The sequence below is a fragment of the Neolamprologus multifasciatus genome, chromosome 12 (genome assembly GCF_963576455.1).
Source record: "Neolamprologus multifasciatus chromosome 12, fNeoMul1.2, whole genome shotgun sequence".
NCBI lineage: Eukaryota > Metazoa > Chordata > Actinopteri > Cichliformes > Cichlidae > Neolamprologus > Neolamprologus multifasciatus.
In genome coordinates this window covers 27910152-27932805 of record NC_140450.1, presented here as the reverse complement: position 1 = coordinate 27932805, position 22654 = coordinate 27910152, and the positions used below count along the sequence as shown (strand labels likewise).

General features: G+C 42.7%; 2 protein-coding genes and 2 long non-coding RNA genes across 5 annotated transcripts in view; 1 reads left to right on the top strand and 3 right to left on the bottom strand.

Annotated features, from left to right (window-relative positions):
* LOC146507181 (uncharacterized) overlaps positions 1–22654 on the bottom strand; it is a 224311-nt gene that overhangs the window by 55528 nt on the left and 146129 nt on the right. The window lies entirely within an intron of this gene.
* Positions 1–22654, bottom strand: part of LOC146507185 (uncharacterized) — a 144708-nt gene that overhangs the window by 38540 nt on the left and 83514 nt on the right. The window lies entirely within an intron of this gene.
* Positions 11799–22654, top strand: part of top3b (DNA topoisomerase III beta) — a 28509-nt gene continuing 17653 nt past the window's right edge. The window contains exons 1-2 of one of the 2 annotated variants that reach the window (XM_085180112.1): positions 11799–11934; positions 22262–22393. In XM_085180112.1, coding sequence (XP_085036238.1) covers positions 11865–11934; positions 22262–22393 — 202 coding nt within the window. In that variant the 5' untranslated portion in view covers positions 11799–11864. Of the gene's footprint in view, positions 11935–20551; positions 20916–22261; positions 22394–22654 lie in introns of those variants that run through there. The other variant, XM_085180111.1, reaches the window with a different exon arrangement.
* LOC146507191 (uncharacterized) lies at positions 12230–16751 on the bottom strand. The gene is made up of 3 exons (XM_085180114.1): positions 16652–16751; positions 14508–14680; positions 12230–12798 (listed from the first exon to the last, which is right to left on the bottom strand). The coding sequence occupies exons 1-3, from the start codon at positions 16664–16666 to the stop codon at positions 12570–12572; spliced, it is 417 nt and encodes a 138-aa protein (XP_085036240.1). The 5' UTR covers positions 16667–16751; the 3' UTR covers positions 12230–12569.

Sequence of the window (22654 nt, the reverse complement as noted above, 5' to 3'; positions counted from 1 at the left end):
TTGCCTACTGGTGGTGGTCAGAGGGCCCGGTGGCGCCTGTGTCCGGCAGCCTCGCCTCTGTCAGTGCGCCCCAGGGCAGCTGTGGCTTCAATGTAGCCTGCCATTGCCAGTGTGTGAATGTGTGTGTGAATGGGTGAATGACTGAATGTAGTGTAAAGCGCTTTGGGGTTCTTAACGACTAGAAAAGCGCTATACAAATGCAGGCCAAATGCAGGCCATTTACTTGGTGGTTGCAGCTTTTCTAGCAGCCTCTTCATGGTTCCCATTCGCCTGCAGGATCCCCAGGTACTTGTAACTGTCCTCTATGTCTGCAATGTTGCCTTCTGGTAGTTCAATCCCCTCAGTTCTGACTACCTTCCCTCTCTTTGTTACCATCCGACTACACTTCTCCAGTCCGAACGACATTCCAATGTCATTGCTGTATAGCCTGCTAGTGTGGATCAGTGAATCGATGTCTCGTTCACTCTTGGCATACAGCTTGATGTCATCCATGTACAGGAGGTGGCTGACAACTGCTCCATTCCGTAGTCGGTATCCGTAGCCAGTCTTGTTAATGATCTCACTGAGGGGGTTCAGGCCTATGCAGAACAGCAGTGGGGACAGAGCATCTCCTTGGTAGATCCCGCACTTGATGGTGACTTGTGCTATGGGCTTGGAGTTGGCCTCTAGTGTTGTGCGCCACATCCCCATTGAGTTCCTGATGAAGGCTCTTAGGGTCCCATTGATCTTGTACAATTCCAGGCATTCCAGTATCCAGCTGTGGGGCATTGGGTCATAGGCCTTCTTGTAATCAATCCAGGCAGTGCACAGGTTGGTCAGTCTGGTCTTGCAGTCTCGGCTGACTGTTCTGTCTACCAGTAGCTGGTGTTTTGCGCCTCTGGTATTCTTGCCAATTCCTTTCTGTGTCCCGCTCATGTATTGACCCATGTGCCTGTTCATCTTAGTAGTACTGAGGCAGGTTATTGGTTGGTAGTTGGAGGGGACCGGTCCCTTCTTGGGGTCCTTGGGGATCAGGACCGTCCGACCTTCGGTTAGCCATTCCGGGTGTCCCTCGTTAACTAGCAGCTGGTTCATTTGTGCTGCCAGACGCTTGTGGAGTGCAGTCAGCTTCTTTAGCCAGTAGGCGTGAACCATGTCGGGCCCTGATGCTGTCCAACTCTTCATACTGGAGACCCTTTCTTGGATATCTGCCACTGTGATGGTTACTGGACCCTGTTCAGGGAGGTCACTATGGTCTGCCCTCAGATCCACTATCCACTGAGCATTGCCGTTATGGGTTGCGTCCTTCTCCCATATGCTCTTCCAGTATTGGTCCGTCTCCAGCCTTGGTGGTGCTGTTCTCTTATTATTGTTCCCTTGCCACCAGAGATGGGCAGTAACGCGTAACGCGTTACTGTAATCTGATTACTTTTTTCAAGTAACGAGTAAAGTAAGCGATTACTATTGCAAAAACAGCAATTAGATTACCCTTACTTTCCTGTAGGAACACTGCGTTACTGCGTTACTAAAACCGTGATCTTTTTTGCAAGAATGTCTCATGACAGTGACATAAACAAGTGCGACGTTTGTGAAAACAGCTGTGTGCAGAGCAACAATGGATAATATATCGAGTGTGGGAGAGAGTATGAGCATGCAGCGTTTAAAGTGTGGAAGTACTGACCTCATTTTGAGTTTGATTCCATAAAAAGTGACAAAAACATTAGCATCTGTTGTGCGTGGGAAGAAAACTTCTTTTTACAGCGAAAAAACCCCTAAACTTCCAAGCAAGCACCGAGTGCGCTATGACGTAATGGGAAATTCACAGAGAAACTGGCAGATTCTTCCACTGACCGCTGCGGCACACCTGCACCAGGGTAAACCTCCGCCTACCCTACTCCTGCTTTACAGGTGAAAATAGAGCAAAAGGACCGCTAGTCTTTGACTTTATTTATTTTCTGCTGTGTTTTACTTGCATCTATTTGAAAGAGTGAGTGTAAACACACATAAAAAAAAAATAATTTGTGCTGGAATGTGCAGAAAATAGGTTTAAATATTAAACAAATTTCCTCCAGTCAGAGAATGTTGCATATAATTAAATTTTTGCTTGATGCATAAAGTTAAAAGATTAAAACTAATAAAACAAGTTTTAAAAAGGGACTTTTCCATTTGATTACATTTTGTATGATGGATTGTAGAAAAGGTAGAATTGGGCTGAAAGATCTATCGCTTTATCACCTATTCAGGTTGTAAATCATGTTTTTAAAAAGTAACTAAGTAACTAAGTAATTAATTACTTTTGAAAATTAGTAATAAGTAAAGTAACGGGATTACTTTTTTGGCGAAGTAATCAGTAATTAGTTACTGATTACTTTTTTCAAGTAACTTGACCAACACTGCTTGCCACTGAGAGTACACCTTTGCTGGTTCTGTGGAGAACAGCTGGTTTATTCTCCTGCCTTCTATCTCTCTGGTGTACCTCCTCAAGCGGCTGGCCAAGACTGTGAGTCTTTGCTTGGCAGTTTCCAAGGCCTCAGGTATGGACAGCTTGCTGTATTTCTTATGCACCTTCTTTGTCGCACCTTTCTGCAATGCAGCACTACGGACAATACCTACAACCACGATTACCGACACTAACAAGCTGATCTACAATACGGCAGCAGTGATCAGTGAGATGCTTGGCTACAAGTTGAACAGCCACAAGGGGCAGTACCCTCCATGGAGAAGGAGGCTAGAGGGCAAGATGAAAGTAGCACGGAGGGAGGTTAGCCAACTAATGGAGTTGCAGAAAGGTGCGACAAAGAAGGTGCATAAGAAATACAGCAAGCTGTCCATACCTGAGGCCTTGGAAACTGCCAAGCAAAGACTCACAGCCTTGGCCAGCCGCTTGAGGAGGTACACCAGAGAGATAGAAAGCAGGAGAATAAACCAGCTGTTCTCCACAGAACCAGCAAAGGTGTACTCTCAGTGGCAAGGGAACAATAATAAGAGAACAGCACCACCAAGGCTGGAGACGGAGCAATACTGGAAGAGCATATGGGAGAAGGACGCAACCCATAACGGCAATGCTCAGTGGCTAGTGGATCTGAGGGCAGACCATAGCGACCTCCCTGAACAGGGTCCAGTAACCATCACAGTGGCAGATACCCAAGAAAGGGTCTCCAGTATGAAGAGTTGGACAGCACCAGGCCCCGACAAGGTTCACGCCGACATGGTTACTGGCTAAAGAAGCTGACTGCACTCCACGAGCGTCTGGCAGCACAAATGAACCAGCTGCTAGTTAACGAGGGACACCCGGAATGGCTAACCGAAGGTCGGACGGTCCTGATCCCCAAGGACCCCAAGAAGGGACCAGTCCCCTCCAACTACCGACCAATAACCTGCCTCAGTACTACATGGAAGCTCCTGTCAGGCATCATATCGGCTAAGATGAACAGGCACATGGGTCAATACATGAGCGGGACGCAGAAAGGAATTGGCAAGAATACCAGAGGCGCAAAACACCAGCTACTGGTAGACAGAACAGTCAGCCGAGACTGCAAGACCAGACTGACCAACCTGTGCACTGCCTGGATTGATTACAAGAAGGCCTATGACTCAATGCCCCACAGCTGGATACTGGAATGCCTGGAATTGTACAAGATCAATGGGACCCTAAGAGCCTTCATCAGGAACTCAATGGGGATGTGGCATACAACACTAGAGGCCAACTCCAAGCCCATAGCACAAGTCACCATCAAGTGCGGGATCTACCAAGGAGATGCTCTGTCCCCACTGCTGTTCTGCATAGGCCTGAACCCCCTCAGTGAGATCATTAACAAGACTGGCTACGGATACCGACTACAGAACGGAGCAGTTGTCAGCCACCTCCTGTACATGGATGACATCAAGCTGTATGCCAAGAGTGAACGAGACATCGATTCACTGATCCACACTATACAGCAATGACATTGGAATGTCGTTCGGGCTGGAGAAGTGTAGTCGGATGGTAACAAAGAGAGGGAAGGTAGTCAGAACTGAGGGGATTGAACTACCAGAATGCAACATTGCAGACATAGAGGAGGGTTACAAGTACCTGGGGATCCCGCAGGCGAATGGGAACCATGAAGAGGCCACTAGAAAAGCTGCAACCACCAAGTACCTGCAGAGGGTCAGGCAAGTCCTGAGGAGTCAGTTGAACGGTAAGAACAAGATCCGGGCCATCAACACGTACGCCCTGCCCGTGATCAGGTACCCTGCTGGGGTAATAGGCTGGCCAAAGGAGGAGATAGAAGCCACTGACATAAAGACAAGAAAGCTCCTTACCATGCATGGAGGGTTTCACCCCAAGTCCAGCACCCTGAGGCTGTACGCTAAGCGGAAGGAAGGGGGCCGAAAACTGGTGAGTGTCAGCACCACAGTCCAGGATGAGACAATGAACATCCAAGAATACATCACGAAGATGGCCCCAACTGACAGCGTGCTCAGTGAATACCTCAGGCAGCAGAAACCCAAGAAAGAGGGTGAGACGAGGAACCATCATGGAAGGACAGGCCCCTGCACGGTATGTACCACCGGCAGATAGAGGAGGTGGCTGATATCCAGAAATCCTACCAGTGGCTGGACAAAGCTGGACTGAAAGATAGCACAGAGGCACTAATCATGGCAGCACAAGAACAAGCTCTGAGTACAAGATCCATAGAGGCTGGGGTCTATCACACCAGGCAAGACCCCAGGTGCAGGCTGTGTAAAGATGCCCCAGAGACAATCCAGCACATAACAGCAGGGTGCAAGATGCTAGCAGGCAAGGCATACATGGAACGCCATAACCAAGTGGCCGGCATAGTATACAGGAACATCTGTGCCGAGTATAACCTGGAAGTCCCGAGGTCAAAATGGGAAATGCCCCCAAGGGTGGTGGAGAATGACCGAGCTAAGATCCTGTGGGACTTCCAGATACAGACGGACAAAATGGTGGTGGCTAACCAACCGGACATAGTGGTGGTAGACAAACAGAAGAAGACAGCCGTAGTGATCGATGTAGCGGTTCCGAATGACAGCAATATCAGGAAGAAGGAACACGAGAAGCTGGAGAAATACCAAGGGCTCAGAGAAGAGCTCGAGAGGATGTGGAGGGTGAAGGTAACGGTGGTCCCCGTGGTAATCGGAGCACTAGGTGCGGTGACTCCCAAGCTAGGCGAGTGGCTCCAGCAGATCCTGGGAATAACATCGGAGATCTGTGTCAAGAAGAGCGCAGTCCTGGGAACAGCTAAAATACTGCGCAGGACCCTCAAGCTTCCAGGCCTCTGGTAGAGGACCCGAGCTTGAAGGATAAACCGCCCGCAGGGGCGTGCTGGGTGTTTTATATATATATGTATATATATGTATAATTAATTAATTATATAATTACCTTATCAGATATCTATTATATTGTTAAAAAGGCCGGTTGACCCACTTTCACGCCATTTTTCTTGCAAATTGAAATTGGAGGCAATGTTTAAACATGAATATCACGTTTACCATGAACATCAAAAACTATTCAAGATAAAACCCTGGAAATTTACTCTCTTTTCTAACTATCAAAAATAAATCAGGATGTGTAATTTCAGACAAATACATCAAAAAATCTTTGCAAATTGTCTGATTAAAATATGACAAAAAAATTCAAGCAGGGCTGTAAACTCCCATTTTTGAGCACAGAGCCATAAAAATCTTCCCAATGGAGAAAGAAAACTAGTGACAATTTCTGAATAGAATATAGTTGAATTCTTAGTCACAAAAAATTAAGAAAATGCTATTTTCATTTCACTTTCATGATGGCAAATGATAATTACAAAATGCCACAAGCTGTACAAATCCCATTCTAATTCATTCTGATGGTAATTTCAGGCTAGTTTTAAAGAAAATATGTTCAGACATTGCTGTAGATTTCAATGTGTAAAAGGAGGAGGATCAGAAAGTCATGTGGTTTTAAAGGTACTGAGCTCCTGTGGTTTTAATTGTATCTGTCTGATAGACTCCAAATCTTTTCCACGTAAACAGTCCTCTTCTCACACTAAGGTTAATTATGGAGTTCAACAGGGTCCTGTACTGGGACCTGGACTTCATACATGCTCCCTGAGGGTAGTATTATTAGAAGGCACAGTACATACATTTTCATTTTTATGCAGATGATACCCAGCTTCATCTGGCTGTATCCCAATTCAGGGTCTGCAGCCTTAAAGGCCGCATTTTAAGGCCAATTACGTCACAGCAACGCGACAAAGGCTGTCCCAATTCAAAGGCTGCTCGAAATGCGGCCCTCAAACGCATCCCTGAATTTTAAGGATGGGTCTGTGTATCCTCCATGGCCCAACATATCCCAGACTTCATAGTGCAGCAGACAAACCACTATAAAAGCTACCCTAATTAGGTCAGTTTGTGAGTTGTGTCCACTTTGTTTAAGTTTCTGGACATTACTTTTTGTAAAGTTATATTTAATTGACCTCTTTTATGGGCCAGCTAATTATGTTTTTGAATTTTCTCTTTTGAACTTTTTTGAGGGTTAAAATAGAACAGAAAAAAACCTTTTTGAAGACATTATTTTTCCTGTGTCCCCTATGCCTTGGCTGCTTGGTCCCTCACACTGATTTTCTGAAGATTTTGTGAATGTGGTAACTTGAACAAGTTCATATTCATTCACTGTTTTAAAATTTTCCCCCAACTATGTGTTTTTACCACATAGACCAATCTGAATTCAGTCGTTGGGTATTATTAATCTCTGGCTCTCTTCCATAGCGTGTGTTAACCGGCTACGGTTGTAGGTATTGTCCGTAGTGCTGCATTAACATCCTCTAGCAGACCTTCTGAGGGTACTTCACGTAATTTTGGTAACCGGCTTCGTATATATATATGTATATATATATATATATATATATATATATATATACGCAGCCGACATCAATGTTCATCTGTCTGCACTGCACCAGTTTTGAAATGCTTCCCAGTTCTGTCTGCATGGGATCAATACCACAATATTTCTATTCTACAGCCCCAGATTTGAACTTGCTATCGGAGCACCATTCCAAATGGATCCGACATTGGAGAGGAAAAGGGGAGTATGTCACCATCGCAACACAGCCTGCAACAGCTATTCTAATGGTATAGAGAGAGGGAGGAGTAGCACAGGCTAATGTACATTCAGGAGCTCTTTTGGTTAAGCAGTGAAGATGTGAGGAAGAAAACCAGGAATGACACAAAGACCATCGGAAACCTGAACAGTAAAAGGGGCAATATTAAGCTCTATACTCTTAAGCAGTGTTGTGTGCAGTGCTCAGATTGCTGAGCTTTTACAAAATTGGCAACATTCACAATATTGCTTCATAACTGAGTTAAGATTATGTAGTCACAAGCCTTAGTAGAATAAAAATAAAAACCAAATGTGAAACAAACAAATAAAATACGTATCATCATTTGGTTAATATATTTACTGAGTCTAGCATGTCCCTGTAACAAAGCATTTGCACCGTAAAGCCTGTTGTAAACGTCATAAATCTTGTGGCTGAAAACATCACAAAGCTAATCAAAACTCAAAGTGAAATACTTTTCAAACAACAAAAATTCAATTGAAATGAGCATACACATTTTCAAAACTAAGACTAAACTGAAAATAAAACTTTGAAATGAAATGAATACTAAAAACAATAACAAAATATAAAACCATAATATCTGTGAACACCAATGACCCACCCACAGGATGACACAAGTTAGTCTACCCCAAGTGCCTGTCCCAAAACTACAGGCAATTGTAGCAAAATCATTTATGTGTAACTCAAGGCACATTTATGTATTTAAATCTGTGTAGAGATGTATTAAACACAGAGAGATTGGAGTATTTTGTATACATTTTTGTATCGCCTCAGGTTGCTTGGAACCTAAGCTTAGTAGGTACTAAAAAAAGTACCAGTACCAGTACCAGGTACTACCACCTAATTACCACTTAATTAAGTACTACCACCCTAAAAACTGAGGTGACTCAAGTCGAACCAAGCTGACTTGAGTAGGTACTGATGAAAAAGGACTAATCTATCTCGTATGTGGTGTCCCCCAAGGCTCAATACTTGGAATAATTATTTTGTTTTTTTTGTTTGTTTTTTTAACGTGTTACATGTTACTCTGGGCCATCTACTTCATAGTTTTAAAGGAATCTTCTACTATTGGTGATAATTTTGACCGGATTATTAAGTGATCATTCTGGGCTTAGGTACAGTTGATGGCCCATTCAAGAGGCAAATGAATAAAAAATACCAGTATTGTATTTTCTTAAATTTTAGATATTGGAACTATATATCATCAAAACAAAGATAATTAAATTATTTTTTAATCAGAACACTTACATAATTGGTATTATACAATAGTATGCATTTTACCTGCCCCTCCTGAGGGCTTCCCATGATACACTGACTGTTTTGTCTTCACTGACCTTTGTCACGCACTATATGTTTATACACCTATCTGCAATTAATCATTAATTCTTAATAATCTCTGGCTCTCTTCCACAGCATGTCTTCATCTCGTCTTCCTCCACTCACCCCAGGCAGTTGTGGCAGATGGCCACCCCTTCCTGAGCCTGGTTCTGACAGAGGCTTGTCCTGTTAATAGGGAGTCCCTAAGGGAGACTGTGGAGATTAAGTCCAAATGGATCATGTTCAGCACTTCTATTGCCAAAGCAGCTGCACTGAGCTGCAGCTGCAAAGTGGTTGGTGCCTGTCGTGGTGGTAACCCCTGGAAAAAGACTTGCAGATTGCCTCAAAGAGATTCTGGTAAACTGTCAGGCTACTTAGGAGGGGAAAGCGGTGCTCTACCTGCCCTGTGTGTAGTGTGGGTGGAGCGCTGCTTACTTTGACTGAGAACATTGTCAGGCGGTGGAATAAATACTTCGACGACCTCCTTAATCCCACTGGCAAGTCTTCCTCGTAGGAAACAGAGACTAGAGACGAGGGGGACAACTTGGCTGAGGTGAGGTCATTAAGGCAGGGGTTCTGCCACCAAGGAGTGCCTTGGTGGCAGAACCCCTGGGGTGGATGAGGTTCACCTTGAGCTATTTTGGTTGACATGCCTCTACAAAATTGCAATGAAACATGAAGCGGTACCTCTGGATTGGCAGACCGGGGCGGTGGTTCACATCTTTAAGAAATGGGACCGGAAGGTGTGTTCAGGGATCACACTCCTAAGCCCCCCTGGGAAAGTCTATGCCAGGGTGATGGAAAGGAGAGTTCATCTGTTAGTCGAACCTCAGATAAAGGAGGAACAATGCAGTTTTTGTCCGGGTCGTGGAACACTGGACCAGCTCTTTATCCTGTGAAGAAGACTTGAGGGTGAATGGGAGTTTGCCCAACCAGTCTACATGTGTTTTGTGGACTTGCAGAAGGCATTCAACTGTGTCCCCCTGGGTGTACTGTGGGGGTTGCTCCGAGAGTATGGGGTGTCTGGCCCATTGCTACGGGCCATTCGATCCTTATAGAACTGTTGCAAGAGCTTTGTCCGCATAGCAGGCAATAAGTCAGACTCGTTCCTGGTGCGTGATGGGCTCCGCCAGGGCTGCCCTTTGTACCAATTCTGTTTGTAATTTTTATGGACAGAATTTCTAGGTACAGCTAAGTGGTGGAAGGCTTTCACTTATGTGGTCTCAGAATCTTATCTCTGCTTTTCGCAGATGATGTGGTTCTGTTGGCTTCATTGGGTGATGGCCTCCAGCTTGCACTGGAATAGTTTGCAGCCAAGGGTGAAGCGGTGGGAATGACAATCAGCACCTAGAAATCTGATCTTCAAGAAGAAGAAGGGTGGAGTGCCCACTCAGGGACTAGTTCCTGCCCCAAGTGGAGGAGTTTAAGTATCTCGGGGTCTTGTTCACAAGTGACAGGAGAAGGGAGCAGGAGATCAACAGACCAATTGGTGCTGTGGCTGCAATGATGCTGACACTGTACAGGTCCATCGTGGTGAAGATAGAGCTGAGTATAAAAGTGAAGCTCTAGATTTATCGGTCAATTTTCGTCTCTACCCTCATCTATGGTCACAAGCTGTGGGTAGTGTCTGAAAGAACAACACTGCAAATACAAGCAGTGGAAAAAGCTTCCTCCGAAGGCTGGCTGGCCTCTCCCTTAGAGATAGGGCTAGAAGTTTGGTCATCCGGGAGGGGCTCAGAGTAGAGCTGCTGCTCCTTCACATCGAAAGGAGCCAGTTGAGGTGGTTCAGGCATTTGACAAGGATGCCTCCTGGGCGCCTCCTGGGTGAGGTGTCCCGGGCATGTCCCACTGGGAGGAGGCCCTGAAGCAGACCCAGAAAATGCTGGAGAGATTATATCTCTTGGCTGGCCTAGGAATGCCTTTGTGTCCCCCCGGACAAACTGGAGGAGGTGGCTTGGGAGAGGGAGGTGTGTCGCTTCTCATAGTTAAATTTATTGCACAGAGGTAACAAACTGTTTTCCCAAAAGATACGCAAGAGATATTTGGAAATTCTAAAAGGTTAAAAAGACTTCTTTCCAGAATCCTCAAAGACTGTTCTGATTATTAGAATAAAAACATAGCCAGTTTAAAAACCAGATAAGTGTTCATTCAGGCAGAAAACTGCTTCCTGATTCAAAGGTTATTGGTTAACAACACTGTCTTTAAGAGAAAATGGTAGAGCCACAGACTGATCCCAGAAGATCTGCCTATTCAATGGGCAGCATGGAGGGAACGGTTGTAAGGATGCATCTAATTGATGACTTAGTTTGAAGTGTAGCAGAGGGGGTGAATGAAACAACACACACAATTCTTTCATCACCATCTGCCTGGGGTCAGCATCCCATCACCTTCCCCAAAGATGAAGAGAAGACCAGCTTCCCCACCCCCCTCAGCTCCCTGCATCTTTTCTAGCTCTTGCCCTTTTGCCCCAGTGACCCATGCAGTTCTCAAAGAACACTATGTACTAGATGGATGGATGTACACACAGCTGTGTAGCAGTGTTTAAAGAAAAAAAAAGGTGGATCATAGAAGTGACAGCATGACATCATTGTTTCTTATTCTGATCATTGTCACTGTTTGCTTTTGGCCTAACAGAATCCAGGCTGCCATTATTCACATGGCTGGTCTTCATCAGTACAATAAACACGTAAATAAAAACAACCAACCAAACACAAAGATATACGTAAAACTCTTAAAAAACCAAACACCTGCTCTGCTGAGATGATCTGTTTTCTCACTTTGAGTAGGAGAAAATGACTGACGTACCCGGTTATTTCGTGTCGTCTACTGCCATCTTGTGTCCAAATTTTGATTGACACACACACACACAGACACACAGACACACACACGCACACACAGTCGAGCCATTTTATTGTCGCAAGAACGACAACGCGGCATTAAGAAAAGACAAAAAGACATGATAGCTTTTTTGTCTCTTTTGTTTTTTAAATTCACGTTAACCTAAACAAAATCTAAAACCTTTAGATTACGGAAGAAAACGACAGCGCTACCTGAAAATAAAATTTTTCTTTCAGATTTTTGGGTTTGTCCATTTGGTAAGATTCTTTTCAAATTATGTTACGCTCCTCACGCATATATTTTTGTTAGTTTTGTTGAGTTAGCTGAGCTACGAGTCTGTATTTGATTCGTCACCTTATTTGTCACTACCAATTTTTAATAATAATAATAATAATAATAATAATAATAATAGCAGAGAAGACGATAAAGAAAATCATTAAAACTAATTAAATGGGAGGCAAAGGCCATGACGTTCACCCGGAAGTATATCTCGTATGGTAGAACGCGCCATGGCCACTGCAGTAGTTTCTTACACAGCCTGTTAGCCGGTGATAAGCAGAGCACAGGTCAGTGTTTCTTTTTGACAAGATTGGGACAGTAAGCGACAGCTGAGGGAAACTGCTCATCATGAGAAGTGTGCTGATGGTAGCGGAGAAGCCGTCCTTGGCTCAGGCCATTGCCAAAATCCTTTCTAAAGGTGGGTACAGAGTAAAAGCTGTGTCGATCAGCACGCAGTGGAAGTATGGTGGAGCCGAAATGAAATTGATTAGCTTTGATCGGCTGACCTTTTGGCGTTTGATTGGTTTTTGTTTTGTTTTTGTTGTTTCTTTCTTTCTTTGTTTTTTCAGAATATAAGGATTTTTTTAAAATCTGGGCACTCAGCATATATAAGCCTGGCTGGCCTGCTTGTCTTAATTAGAGTAATCCAAATGACGATCCCAGTGTTGGACTTGTTGGTTTGTTTTTTGTGTTTGCCTGTACTGCTAAATGACATATTATATACAATAGTTAAAGCAGTACTCTTTTTTTAGACACTCTTAGACTGGATCTCGAATTAAACAGAAAAGTGTTGTGATAACAAGGCTGTCAAAACACTACACATGGACACAGAATTGACACCGTATAATGTAAAGTGTCTCAGATTGCTTTAATGAGCTGTTAACAGGTGTGTAATAACTGATAACTTTTTCAGTGTCTTCTGGAAAACAAGCACAATGAGTGAAATGGGCTATTTCTCAGTAAAACTGATGTGAAAACTATACTTTGTCTAAACAGTGGATGTTGGTGAAGTTTTCCAGTGGCCCAAGTTGACCATAGCATGCTCTGTTCTGTTCAGCTGTGTCTGGAGATGGCACATATACATGCCACAGTGATGAGCTCAAACTCCAGAGAGTAGCTGGCTGAGGGGAAGCAGCTGGGGTTCTTCTTGAGGACTGGCATCCTCAGGGATACGGGGATGGTCTCTAAACCAAATTCACTGTCGAGTCCCCTGCAGGAGTGGCCGGTGTGGCAGCTGGCCTCATGGATGACTTGAGGCACTCGGTTCAAGTCGATGTTTTCCCTGGTGAGAGATGAAGAGTAGGCCTATACTATGAATCTGGATTTGGGCTTATCTGGATTTTCTGTACTACAGAGGTGGTTCACTTCTTACTGAGGTAATTCACCATGGTAACTCATGCTGTGAATCTAACCTGCTCTGGAGCAGGTTAAATTCCAGATTAGAAATCACCACCTACTGGCCAATCAGTTCTCCAGAAAATAGCATCAGTGTCCCTGGAAGAGTAGGAAGGTGTTAAGTTTTTTAACCTTGTCTAATGTCTTTGTTTCCCCATTGAGCATCAGTAACTCAGACTCACAGACATACGCATGCAACAGCTTTTTTGCAAATATTTGTTTTTTTCATTTGTTATTCTTGAGTTTAGACATTTAAAATACATAATTCCACTCTTCTAGTGATTTAAGGAATACTGGACTTCATTATTCATTCAGAAGTTTTCTGATGCTAAATTTTCTTTTGTCATAATCAGCTTTTTCTAATTTAACTTTAAAGACGTTCAGGTACTTTCCAACTTTGAAACTTCTTCTGTGTGAACTTCAGCTTTCAACAGTTTTGCACTTTTGCTTTCAGGTGAATGATTCAGTGTATTTCAGCTCATTCAAGATTTTTAAACTAAATATTCAGCAATTATTACATTTCAGCTCAAACCATTCAGCCTTCAGCATTCACACTGCATTTTCTTCAGGAAATGCATTCTCTAGTTACACCTTGATCTGCAACAAACAAGAGGGATGTCCACGTCTCCTGTATTAGGCTGTGAGCCAGTGAGTTTTCTTATTAAATGGATTGAGTTTAAAGATCCAGAGCTCTAATTTGTAGGGCTGCAGCCATCGGATATTCGAGTAACCTATCGATTATTCCATTGATTAATCACATAAGAATAACTTTTTTTTGTTATTAATGAGCATTAATAAATATTCAAATTAGAAAAAAACACAGGTCTTTAAGAATGAACTACTCATTGGTTTCCATTTTAGAATTGCAGTGTTTAAAGGTTTAACTGCATACAACATCTCTAAAAAAAAATTGAAATCTTTTTTTTTTTTTTAAAGAAACCATAATCTTAAATGCAAAAATATGTAAATAATCTCAAGTACAGACAAAGGTCAAAGTCAAATAAAATAAAATATACACTATACTAAGGCATAAGAAATCTACCTTTACTCTGTCTTCTTGGAAGGCTTTCTGATGTTAATTGGAGGAATGTTGTTGTGCTGCTGAAAACAGATGTTATGATGGTGTAGGCATTTTTATTAATATTAATTACTGTCCAACCTAACAACCCTCAGCTCATGGCTCAGAGTGTAATGGCTCATTGGCTTGTGAAAAGTGTGGAGATTTTAAAATATATATATTTTAATTATAAAAATTAAGATATTTAATTAATACAATAGTTTGTATTATTTCACTTTCGATCTGAAAAATGTTACGAAAGCCTCAACTTCTGCAGACATACTGCAGATTTTTCTCTGTGTAAAACAAACAGAGAAACAAAAAGCTACAAAAGTTGCTTTTCTTTACAAAGTTTCTTGGTCATGTGCTTTGATGAAGGACTCTCGCAGCTTTTTCTGCTAATTTGTAAAGTTCCAATATGGAGAGATGCTTTTTCTTAGTACTAGACTTAACACTGCTGGATAGACCCATCCCATTCAACATTCTCTCAGCCAAGCAGAATCAGCATAAGAGTTTGCGTTGCAGGTTCCAGCACTTACACGTAGCTCCAGGTCGCAATGCTGCGCTCGTTGATGCGGGTGGGCAGGTTGACCAGCTGGCTGTGGTAGTCCTGCAGGCTGTATGTGCAGAAAGATTCGTCCACACACTGGCTGCTCAGTGACAGGGCCACGCATTGATGAAGGGCCAGCAGACACAGCAGAAAGACACGCAGCTGCTGAACACACAGTCAGCGAGTTTATGTTTTGATGGATTGATGAGTTTCTTATCAGTGAACCCAGACACATCACCAAGGTTTCTATAGCTTCTAAAGGTGTAGTGGGATAGTTTTTGACTTTAGACTTCCTGTCCTACTTTGTAAGTTTTGGCTTCTTACGTTTATTAAAGATTTTAGCGGAAGCCATGCTCATATTTCTTAAGGAAAAATATTATACAGGTGTCAAATATTCTGTCACCTCTAGGTTAAAAAACACGCAGCGCTACTTTTGCCTTGACATAATTTTGGAAGTTGGTTTGAAGTAGATATGGTCACCCTGTTGAGTTCATCAGGTGTGACTGGGTCCTTTATCTAATTTGTCCACAGAAGGTAAATGGGTCCCACACTGAGCCTAATTCTGCCAGGAGTCACTTCCTGTTAAAAGATTTCCTCACCACCACTTCACTGTGCCTGTTCATGGTGGGTTGTTGTGGTTCTCTCTCTTACATTGTCTGGCTCTCAAAATTGATCACATACAGCGATGTTACAGGGTTGCTCTTTTCTTTTTTTACTGACTTACTTTACTTGAACAACACTCCCTACATTATCAGAGATCCAGCTTTTAATTACTATTATATTAGGAAATCTGGCATAACCTCTTCCTATTGTACAAATTCCTTATTCTGACCTACTGGTAGATATTGCCAATCAGGTGAATAACATTCCTGTACTGGTCTTTAAAAAATGGACTCACAGAAATGTTGTAGTAGGTTCAGCATACAAATGTTTTTCTTTTTGTAATAGATTCATACACTTAACTTGTGCAGTCAGGATATGCAGATATTTGAACACCGCTATAGATGTCTAATAAAGTAAGTATGTAGAAAATAGGGGTGGGATTTTAAAAATTAATTTTCTAATTCAAATCGATTTTAGTTTGAATAATGCAATATCGATATTTAAATATAAATGTATTTTGCCAGAAACGCCAGAATCTCAGGTTAATCTTCACAAAACTATTTCAACAACCACCAAACGGCTAAAACAGCAATTGAGAGCAGGTAAACAGATGTAAACACAAAGCACGGCTCATTCATGTCCGCGGACATGCAGTGGGGTGCTGAAAGCTGACATCTCACACATTCAGAAGCTGCCGGTTTGAACCAGCAGCAAAAGAAGAGCAAAAGTACTCTTCATGTTTGGAAAACATTTTCACTGCTCTCTCACAGTGTGCTCAGAGACCAGTTTACCATCAATAATCTCTGTTTTCTGCAGTATGTGCTTGCTTTTTACGCACCAGTATACTGTTGATTGCACTCTGTCACCCGCCGTTTTTTTTTTTTTTTCTTCCCCAAACCGACCTCCGATAAGAGAGCCTAATTTCTGCGGTTCAATACCAAAGAAATTTAAGCTTTTACAAAATATGCTTAGATTGCAAAACACTTGGATATTTCTCTTATAAAACCTCTCTAACTTTGCTCTGATTTTCACTTCAGCAGCATTGGGTAATGTTCATATACTGACTTGTGGTTTTCTTCAGTTTTTTAACTACTGCAGAATATTTTTAAGGGTTATCTGCTATAAAAGCCAGGCCAGGAAAATCTACTTTATTTTTTTCCGTGTTTTATCCTCAGTCACTTTGATAAAAAGGCATCTGCTGTGATGCTTGCACCTCTAAAGTCTTACAAGTGTCAGCTTTGTTTTTATACATATATAAAAATATGGATATGTACTGATAAGTAATAAGAATTATAATATTTCTGACTGTCTGAGTCAAAATCAAATCAGTTATAGAAATCTGTGACGATACCCAGCTCTAATAGAAAATGAATGTTGTTTAATTTTACTAACCTGCAGATTGAATTAAATAGAGTTGAAAGATGTGAAAACACCCATAAATCTACAAGTGTGTTCCTTAAAGCCCATCTGAGTTTAACGTTGCTGTATGTCAGTCGGCATTACTAAAAACCAAAAAGGCAGCATACTTACCTGGAGCTGTTCCATGGCTTGACTGTTTGGCTGGAGTTAGGTGCAGTGGAGCTTCTTTTCCTTTCTTTGGTGGTCACTCTGTTCTTTGGCTTGGAGTCGATCTGTGAACTGTTTCTGGACCTACCTCTATATATGTGCCCTGTTCTTGGCTGGATTTCTGCTTGCATATGTGTGTATTGTTGATTGGGTTGTTCACCTCAAAGAGGCTGGGGTAGCTGTGTCTGTGTAGGGGGTGGGGAATATATTAGTTACTGTCATAATAGTTTGCGTACTGTCATTATAATTCAGCCTTGAGAGAGTCATTTTATTCATAAGGACATCAGCCTGTACTAGAAATTTCAGGTTAGCAGGGAGAGGACGCTTGCTCACGACCACTTTGGCCTCGTGCTAATGGCTGCCTTCTATGACTCATCAGCAATTAGACTACAGTATGAGAGAACAAAAAAGTGAAGTAACTTTTCTGTAAAGTTTTTGACCGTGATTCAGAAGTTCATTTTTAAATCGATTTTTAAATGTAAAATGCTAAGGTAGACCTTACACCATAAAGACCCCCAAACTAATACATCAAGACAAGTAACTGTTTTGCTGAAGATAAATATTGGCATATATATATATATATATATATATTAGGGGTGCAACGATACTCGTATCGATATTGAACCGTTCGATACAGTGCTTTCGGTTCGGTACGCATATGTATCGAACAATACAACATTTTAAATTTATTTTATCAACTTTCCTTCTAACGGTGCTGTCTGTGTTGAGCGCTCAGTGGCTCTGCACTTGACAGTGCAGCCTAGGCAGAGTAGTCGAACACAGATTCACTGAGCGCAGGGCAAGCTAGCGAGACAGAAGTTAAGCTCTCCTTGCAACATGGCAAATTGAACCTCCCCCACCCTCATTCAGATCTGGCGTTTGGTTAGCACATGATTCTCCTTATGGGGACCTGATATGTTTAATATGCTGCTGAGAATATAGCCCAGAAGAAGCGTATATTATAGCTTTTATTTTGGAAAGAGCCATTCCTCTGTAATAAACTCTCTTTTACAAAGATGAGTGATTCCTCAATCAGATACAGGGCTCGCAAAATCGCTAGCCCGACGTCCCGGGGCTAGCGATTTTTCCAGTCGGGCTGCCCTGCCCTGCCCTGCCCTGCCCGTCGGCCTATCGTAGGAAGGAAAAATATATGTCAATGCTTTTGCATTCTTTCGGAAATGTAGCTGGGTAATTATGTCATTGGCATCGGTGAGCCACTGTCAATATGTGACATATTGAAATCGCGTTTGAATTTGCGCTTGTTTTTTGCTTTCACTTTGCAATCGCGCGAACTGTGTATAGAGAGCGACAGCACTGATTGGTGAGTGATGATAATTTGCGCACCAATTCCTCTGACGTCATCTTATCAATCGTTAGCTTACTATGCAAACATGACAAGTGAAATCTCCCGCAGCAAGCTTAAACATGTGAGAGGTTGATCGCGCAGAGAATCGCTGAGCGTTGTGTGAGTGCGTGTGTAAAAGCAGCAGGATATATATTTTAGTTCTGCTGAGCCAAATAAGACAGGTCAGGGTGAAGAAGTGACAGCCAAAGAAAAGCTTACCACAAAACGGAAACGTTATGACAAATCAGACTATAAGGCAAAAAGAAAGTGCAGCTTTATGGTTTCATGGACAAAAGAATTTCTGTGGCTGCAATATGACGAGCTAAATAACCAGGGCTGCACATAAGTGGTCCGCAGGTGCGCATTCGCTGTCAAAATAAAAGACGCGCACAAGATAAGAAGTTGCAACGCGTGTTTGCTTACATAAGATTTTCTGCAGGAGGACAGACATTTGTTTAGAACTCTTAAAGATGTCGAAGAAGCTCCTTTAAGCAGTTACTTTGGTGTTCCTCCACCTCCAAAGAAATGTCAGAAGGAGTCCAAACCACAAAAGAAGCGAGTATTCTCGGACAAGTGGTCCAAGAATATATATATATACATACATATACATATATATATACATATATATATATATATATATATATATATATATATATATATATATGTGTATGTATGTATGTATATATATATATACATACATACATACATACATACATATTGTACATACATATGTGTGTGTGTACATACACACACACATATATATATATATATATCATATAGTAGTATAGTAGTAGTATATATATATATATATATATACATATGTGTGTGTGTATATATATATATATGTGTGTGTATATATGTGTGTGTATGTGTGTGTATATATATATATATATATATATATATGTGTATATATATACATACATACATACATATACATACATACATATGTGTGTGTGTGTGTATGTATGTGTGTACGTGTACGTATACATATACATATACATATATACGGACGATACCTACAGCCACGATTACCGACACTAACAAGCTGATCTACAATACGGCAGCAGTGATCAGTGAGATGCTTGGCTACAAGTTGAACAGCCACAAGGGGCAGTACCCTCCATGGAGAAGGAGGCTAGAGGCTAAGATCAAGGTAGCATGGAGGTAGGTCAGTAACTATCGGAGTTGCAGAAAGGCGCGATGAGGAAGGTGCCTAAGAAGTACAGGAAGCTGTCTATACCTGAGGCCTTGGAAACTGCCAAGCAAAGACTCACAGCCTTGGCCAGCCGCTTGAGGAGGTACACCAGAGAGATAGAAGGCAAGAGAATACAACCAGCTGTTCTCCATGGAACCAGCCAAGGTGTACTCTCAGTGGCAAGGGAAAAACAATATGAGAACAGCACCACCAAGGCTGTAGGCAGAACAATACTGGAAGAGCATATGGGAGAAGGACGCAACCCATAACGGCAATGCTCAGTGGCTAGTGGATCTGAGGGCAGACCACAGCGACCTCCCCGAACAGGGTCCAGTAACCATCACAGTGGCAGATATCCAAGAAAGGGTCTCCAGTATGAAGAGTTGGACAGCACCAGGCCCCGACATGGTTCACGCCTACTGGCTGAAGAAGCTGACTGCACTCCACGAGCGCCTGGCAGCACAAATGAACCAGCTGCTAGTTGACGGGAGACACCCGGAATGGCTAACTGAAGGCCGGACAGTCCTGATCCTCAAGGACCCCCAGAAGGGACCGGTCCCCTCCAACTACCGACCAATAACCTGCCTCAGCACCACATGGAAGCTCCTGTCAGGCATCATAGCAGCTAAGATGAACAGGCACATGGGTCAATACATGAGCGGGGCACAGAAAGGGATGGGCAAGAATACCAGAGGCGCAAAACACCAGCTACTGGCAGACCAAGCAGTCAGCCGAGACTGCAGGACCAGACTGACCAACCTGTGCAAACTACCAGAATGCAACATTGCAGACATAGAGGACAGTTACAAGTACCTGGGGATCCCGCAGGTGAATGGGAACCATGAAGAGGCCGCTAGGAAAGCTGCAACCACCAAGTACCTGCAGAGGGTCAGGCAAGTCCTGAGGAGTCAGCTGAACGATAAGAACAAGATCCGGGCTATCAACACCTACGCCCTGACCGTGATCAGGTACCCTGTTTTGGTAATAGGCTGGCCAAAGGAGGAGTTCCACTCCAAGCCACTGACATCAAGACAAGAAATCTCCTTACCATGCATGGAGGGTTTCACCCCAAGTCCAGCACCCTGAGGCTGTGCGCTAAGCGGAAGGAAGGGGGCCGGGGACTGGTGAGTGTCAGCACCACAGTCCAGGATGAGACAAGGAACATCCACGAATACATCAGTAAGATGGCCCCAACTGACCGTGTGTTCAGTGAATAGAGATATTCACTGAACATGCAGTCGGTTGGGGCCATCTTAGGCAGCAGAAACCCAAGAATGAGGAGGAAGAGGAGGCAACACCATGGAAGGCCAAGGCCCTGCACGGTATGTACCACTGGCAGATAGCGGAGGTGGCTGATATCCAGAAATCCTACCAGTGGCTGGACAAAGCCGGACTGAAAAACAGCACGGAGGCACTAATCATGGCAGCACAGGAACAAGCTCTGGGCACAAGATCCATAGAAGCTGGGGTCTATCTCACCAGGCAAGACCCCAGGTGCAGGCTATGTAAAGATGCCCCTGAGACAATCCAGCACATAACAGCACGGTGCAAGATGCTAGCAGGCAGGGCATACATGGAATGCCATAACCAAGTGGCTGGCATAGTATACAGAAACATCTGTGTCGAGTATAACCTGGAAGTCCCGAGGTCAAAATGGAAGACGCCCCCTAGGGTGGTGGTGAAAAAAGGTATTTTGTGTTTATACCATGTAAAAATTGTAAAATAAAAAATGTGATAACATCAAATGAAATAAACAAAAGTCTAGATAGTGACTTTAAAAACCACTGACTAAGAACAGTTACACGTATCAGACCTTCTCAAAAATATTTGCGTTGCTCTTTATGTGCTGGGAATTTTAAACGACAACAAACGACAAAAAGTGGTAAAATGAAAACAGTGCCAATTTCAGATGGTGCCTGCAAAACGCCTGAACAAAAATGGTCATATCAGAGGTATTAGAGCATCTCAAAACAATTTAAATCATGATTGTTCTTTATGTTTTAGATTTTGGTGTGGAGTTTAAAACACTCTTCATAATATCTTCTAATATGGTAGGTAAATCAGTCAGGCTCTACATCCCAGATAGAACTACAAGACCGCATCAGTACATGTTGAAAATATACCGGGACGAAGTGAATAACATACATGTGTGAGTAAAACCTTAAAAAACTAGAGCATAGAAGAAAGAAAATCAATAGTAAAAGTCAAGAGCCAGATAAAATGAGGAGAAAGCAGAACAGAGAAGCAGTTGACAGTGTCGCAGAAGATCCTCATCTCATGACTTCAGCTAGACTGGCAGTGCAGACACATCTCACTCCAAGCTGTCATCTGGTTGGAGAAAGAGCACTGCAGATGTGATGTTGGCTTTTCAAGTGTTGATGAAGAAGTATAGAGTAGATCTGAAGGAACTTCACTTTGTGGATGAAGATGCTGACAGACTAACTATGGTACTGCATGAGGATGTCAAGAGGGTGGTAAGGGTGGTGCAAGATATGTATGAGGGCAAATTGGTGATTACATCAGAGAAGTGCTCTGAGCCACTTCTTGTTTGCAGTGATGATGGACAGACTGACAGATGAGCTCAGACAGAAGTGTCTGTGGACTGTGATGTTTGCAAACACGTTGTGATCTGTAGTGAGAGTGGGGAGCAGGTGGACAAGATCTTGGAGAGTTTGGAGGTATGGTCTTGAAATTCCTATACAGTCTGGAGAGAAGACCATACCTCCAAACTCTCCAAGCCCATAGAAGAAAACAGAATGCAGGGTCGTGGAGGACACGCAGAGAGTTGGTGTGACAGATGAGGATGCTAGAGATAGGATGAGATGGGATCTCCATAAAAGGAGCAGCAAAATGAAGGTGTAGGTGTTGACCTGTCAATTAAAATTCATCTGCTGTTTGAGCTGTTAAATTTGTGTTAAGGCTTCTGGTTTTTTAACATGAACATTTGAAATGTTTTGAATGACCTTATCTGTTTGTAATTATAAGATAACCGTGTAGCCTTTTTCATGCCTAATTTGCTCTCCTTTTTCTTTAGGAAACTGTACAAGTCGCAAGGGGCTCAATGGCGCATGCTCAGTGCACGAATACACCGGCATTTTCCAGGGCCAAACTGTACACTTTAAGATGACTTCTGTTTGTGGGCATGTGATGAGTCTCGATTTTATTGGTGGGTATCCTCCATGTTAGGTCTTGCTCAGCCTTGATCTAAATTTTCACAGTTTTTTTTTCTCCTCCTAATTTTACATGGGAGGAGTAATTAAAACAGATTATTAGAGACAGTGTTATAAAATAATACAGTTCAAAACGCCACAACTTATTGGTGTCAGATGATGAAGGGGTTATTTTCTGTGAAGCACCATTGTATAAAAAAACAAAGTGTCAATCAGTGTATTGTAGTACACTTCAAAAAACGTTCTGCTCCTTTATA

Excerpts from the sequence above, each read along its gene's own strand:
- LOC146507191 (XM_085180114.1), bottom strand. Across the intron at positions 12,799-14,507 it reads ATTGCGACCTGGAGCTACGT|GGAAAACATCGACTTGAACC; the intron begins GTAAGTGCTGGA and ends ATCTCTCACCAG.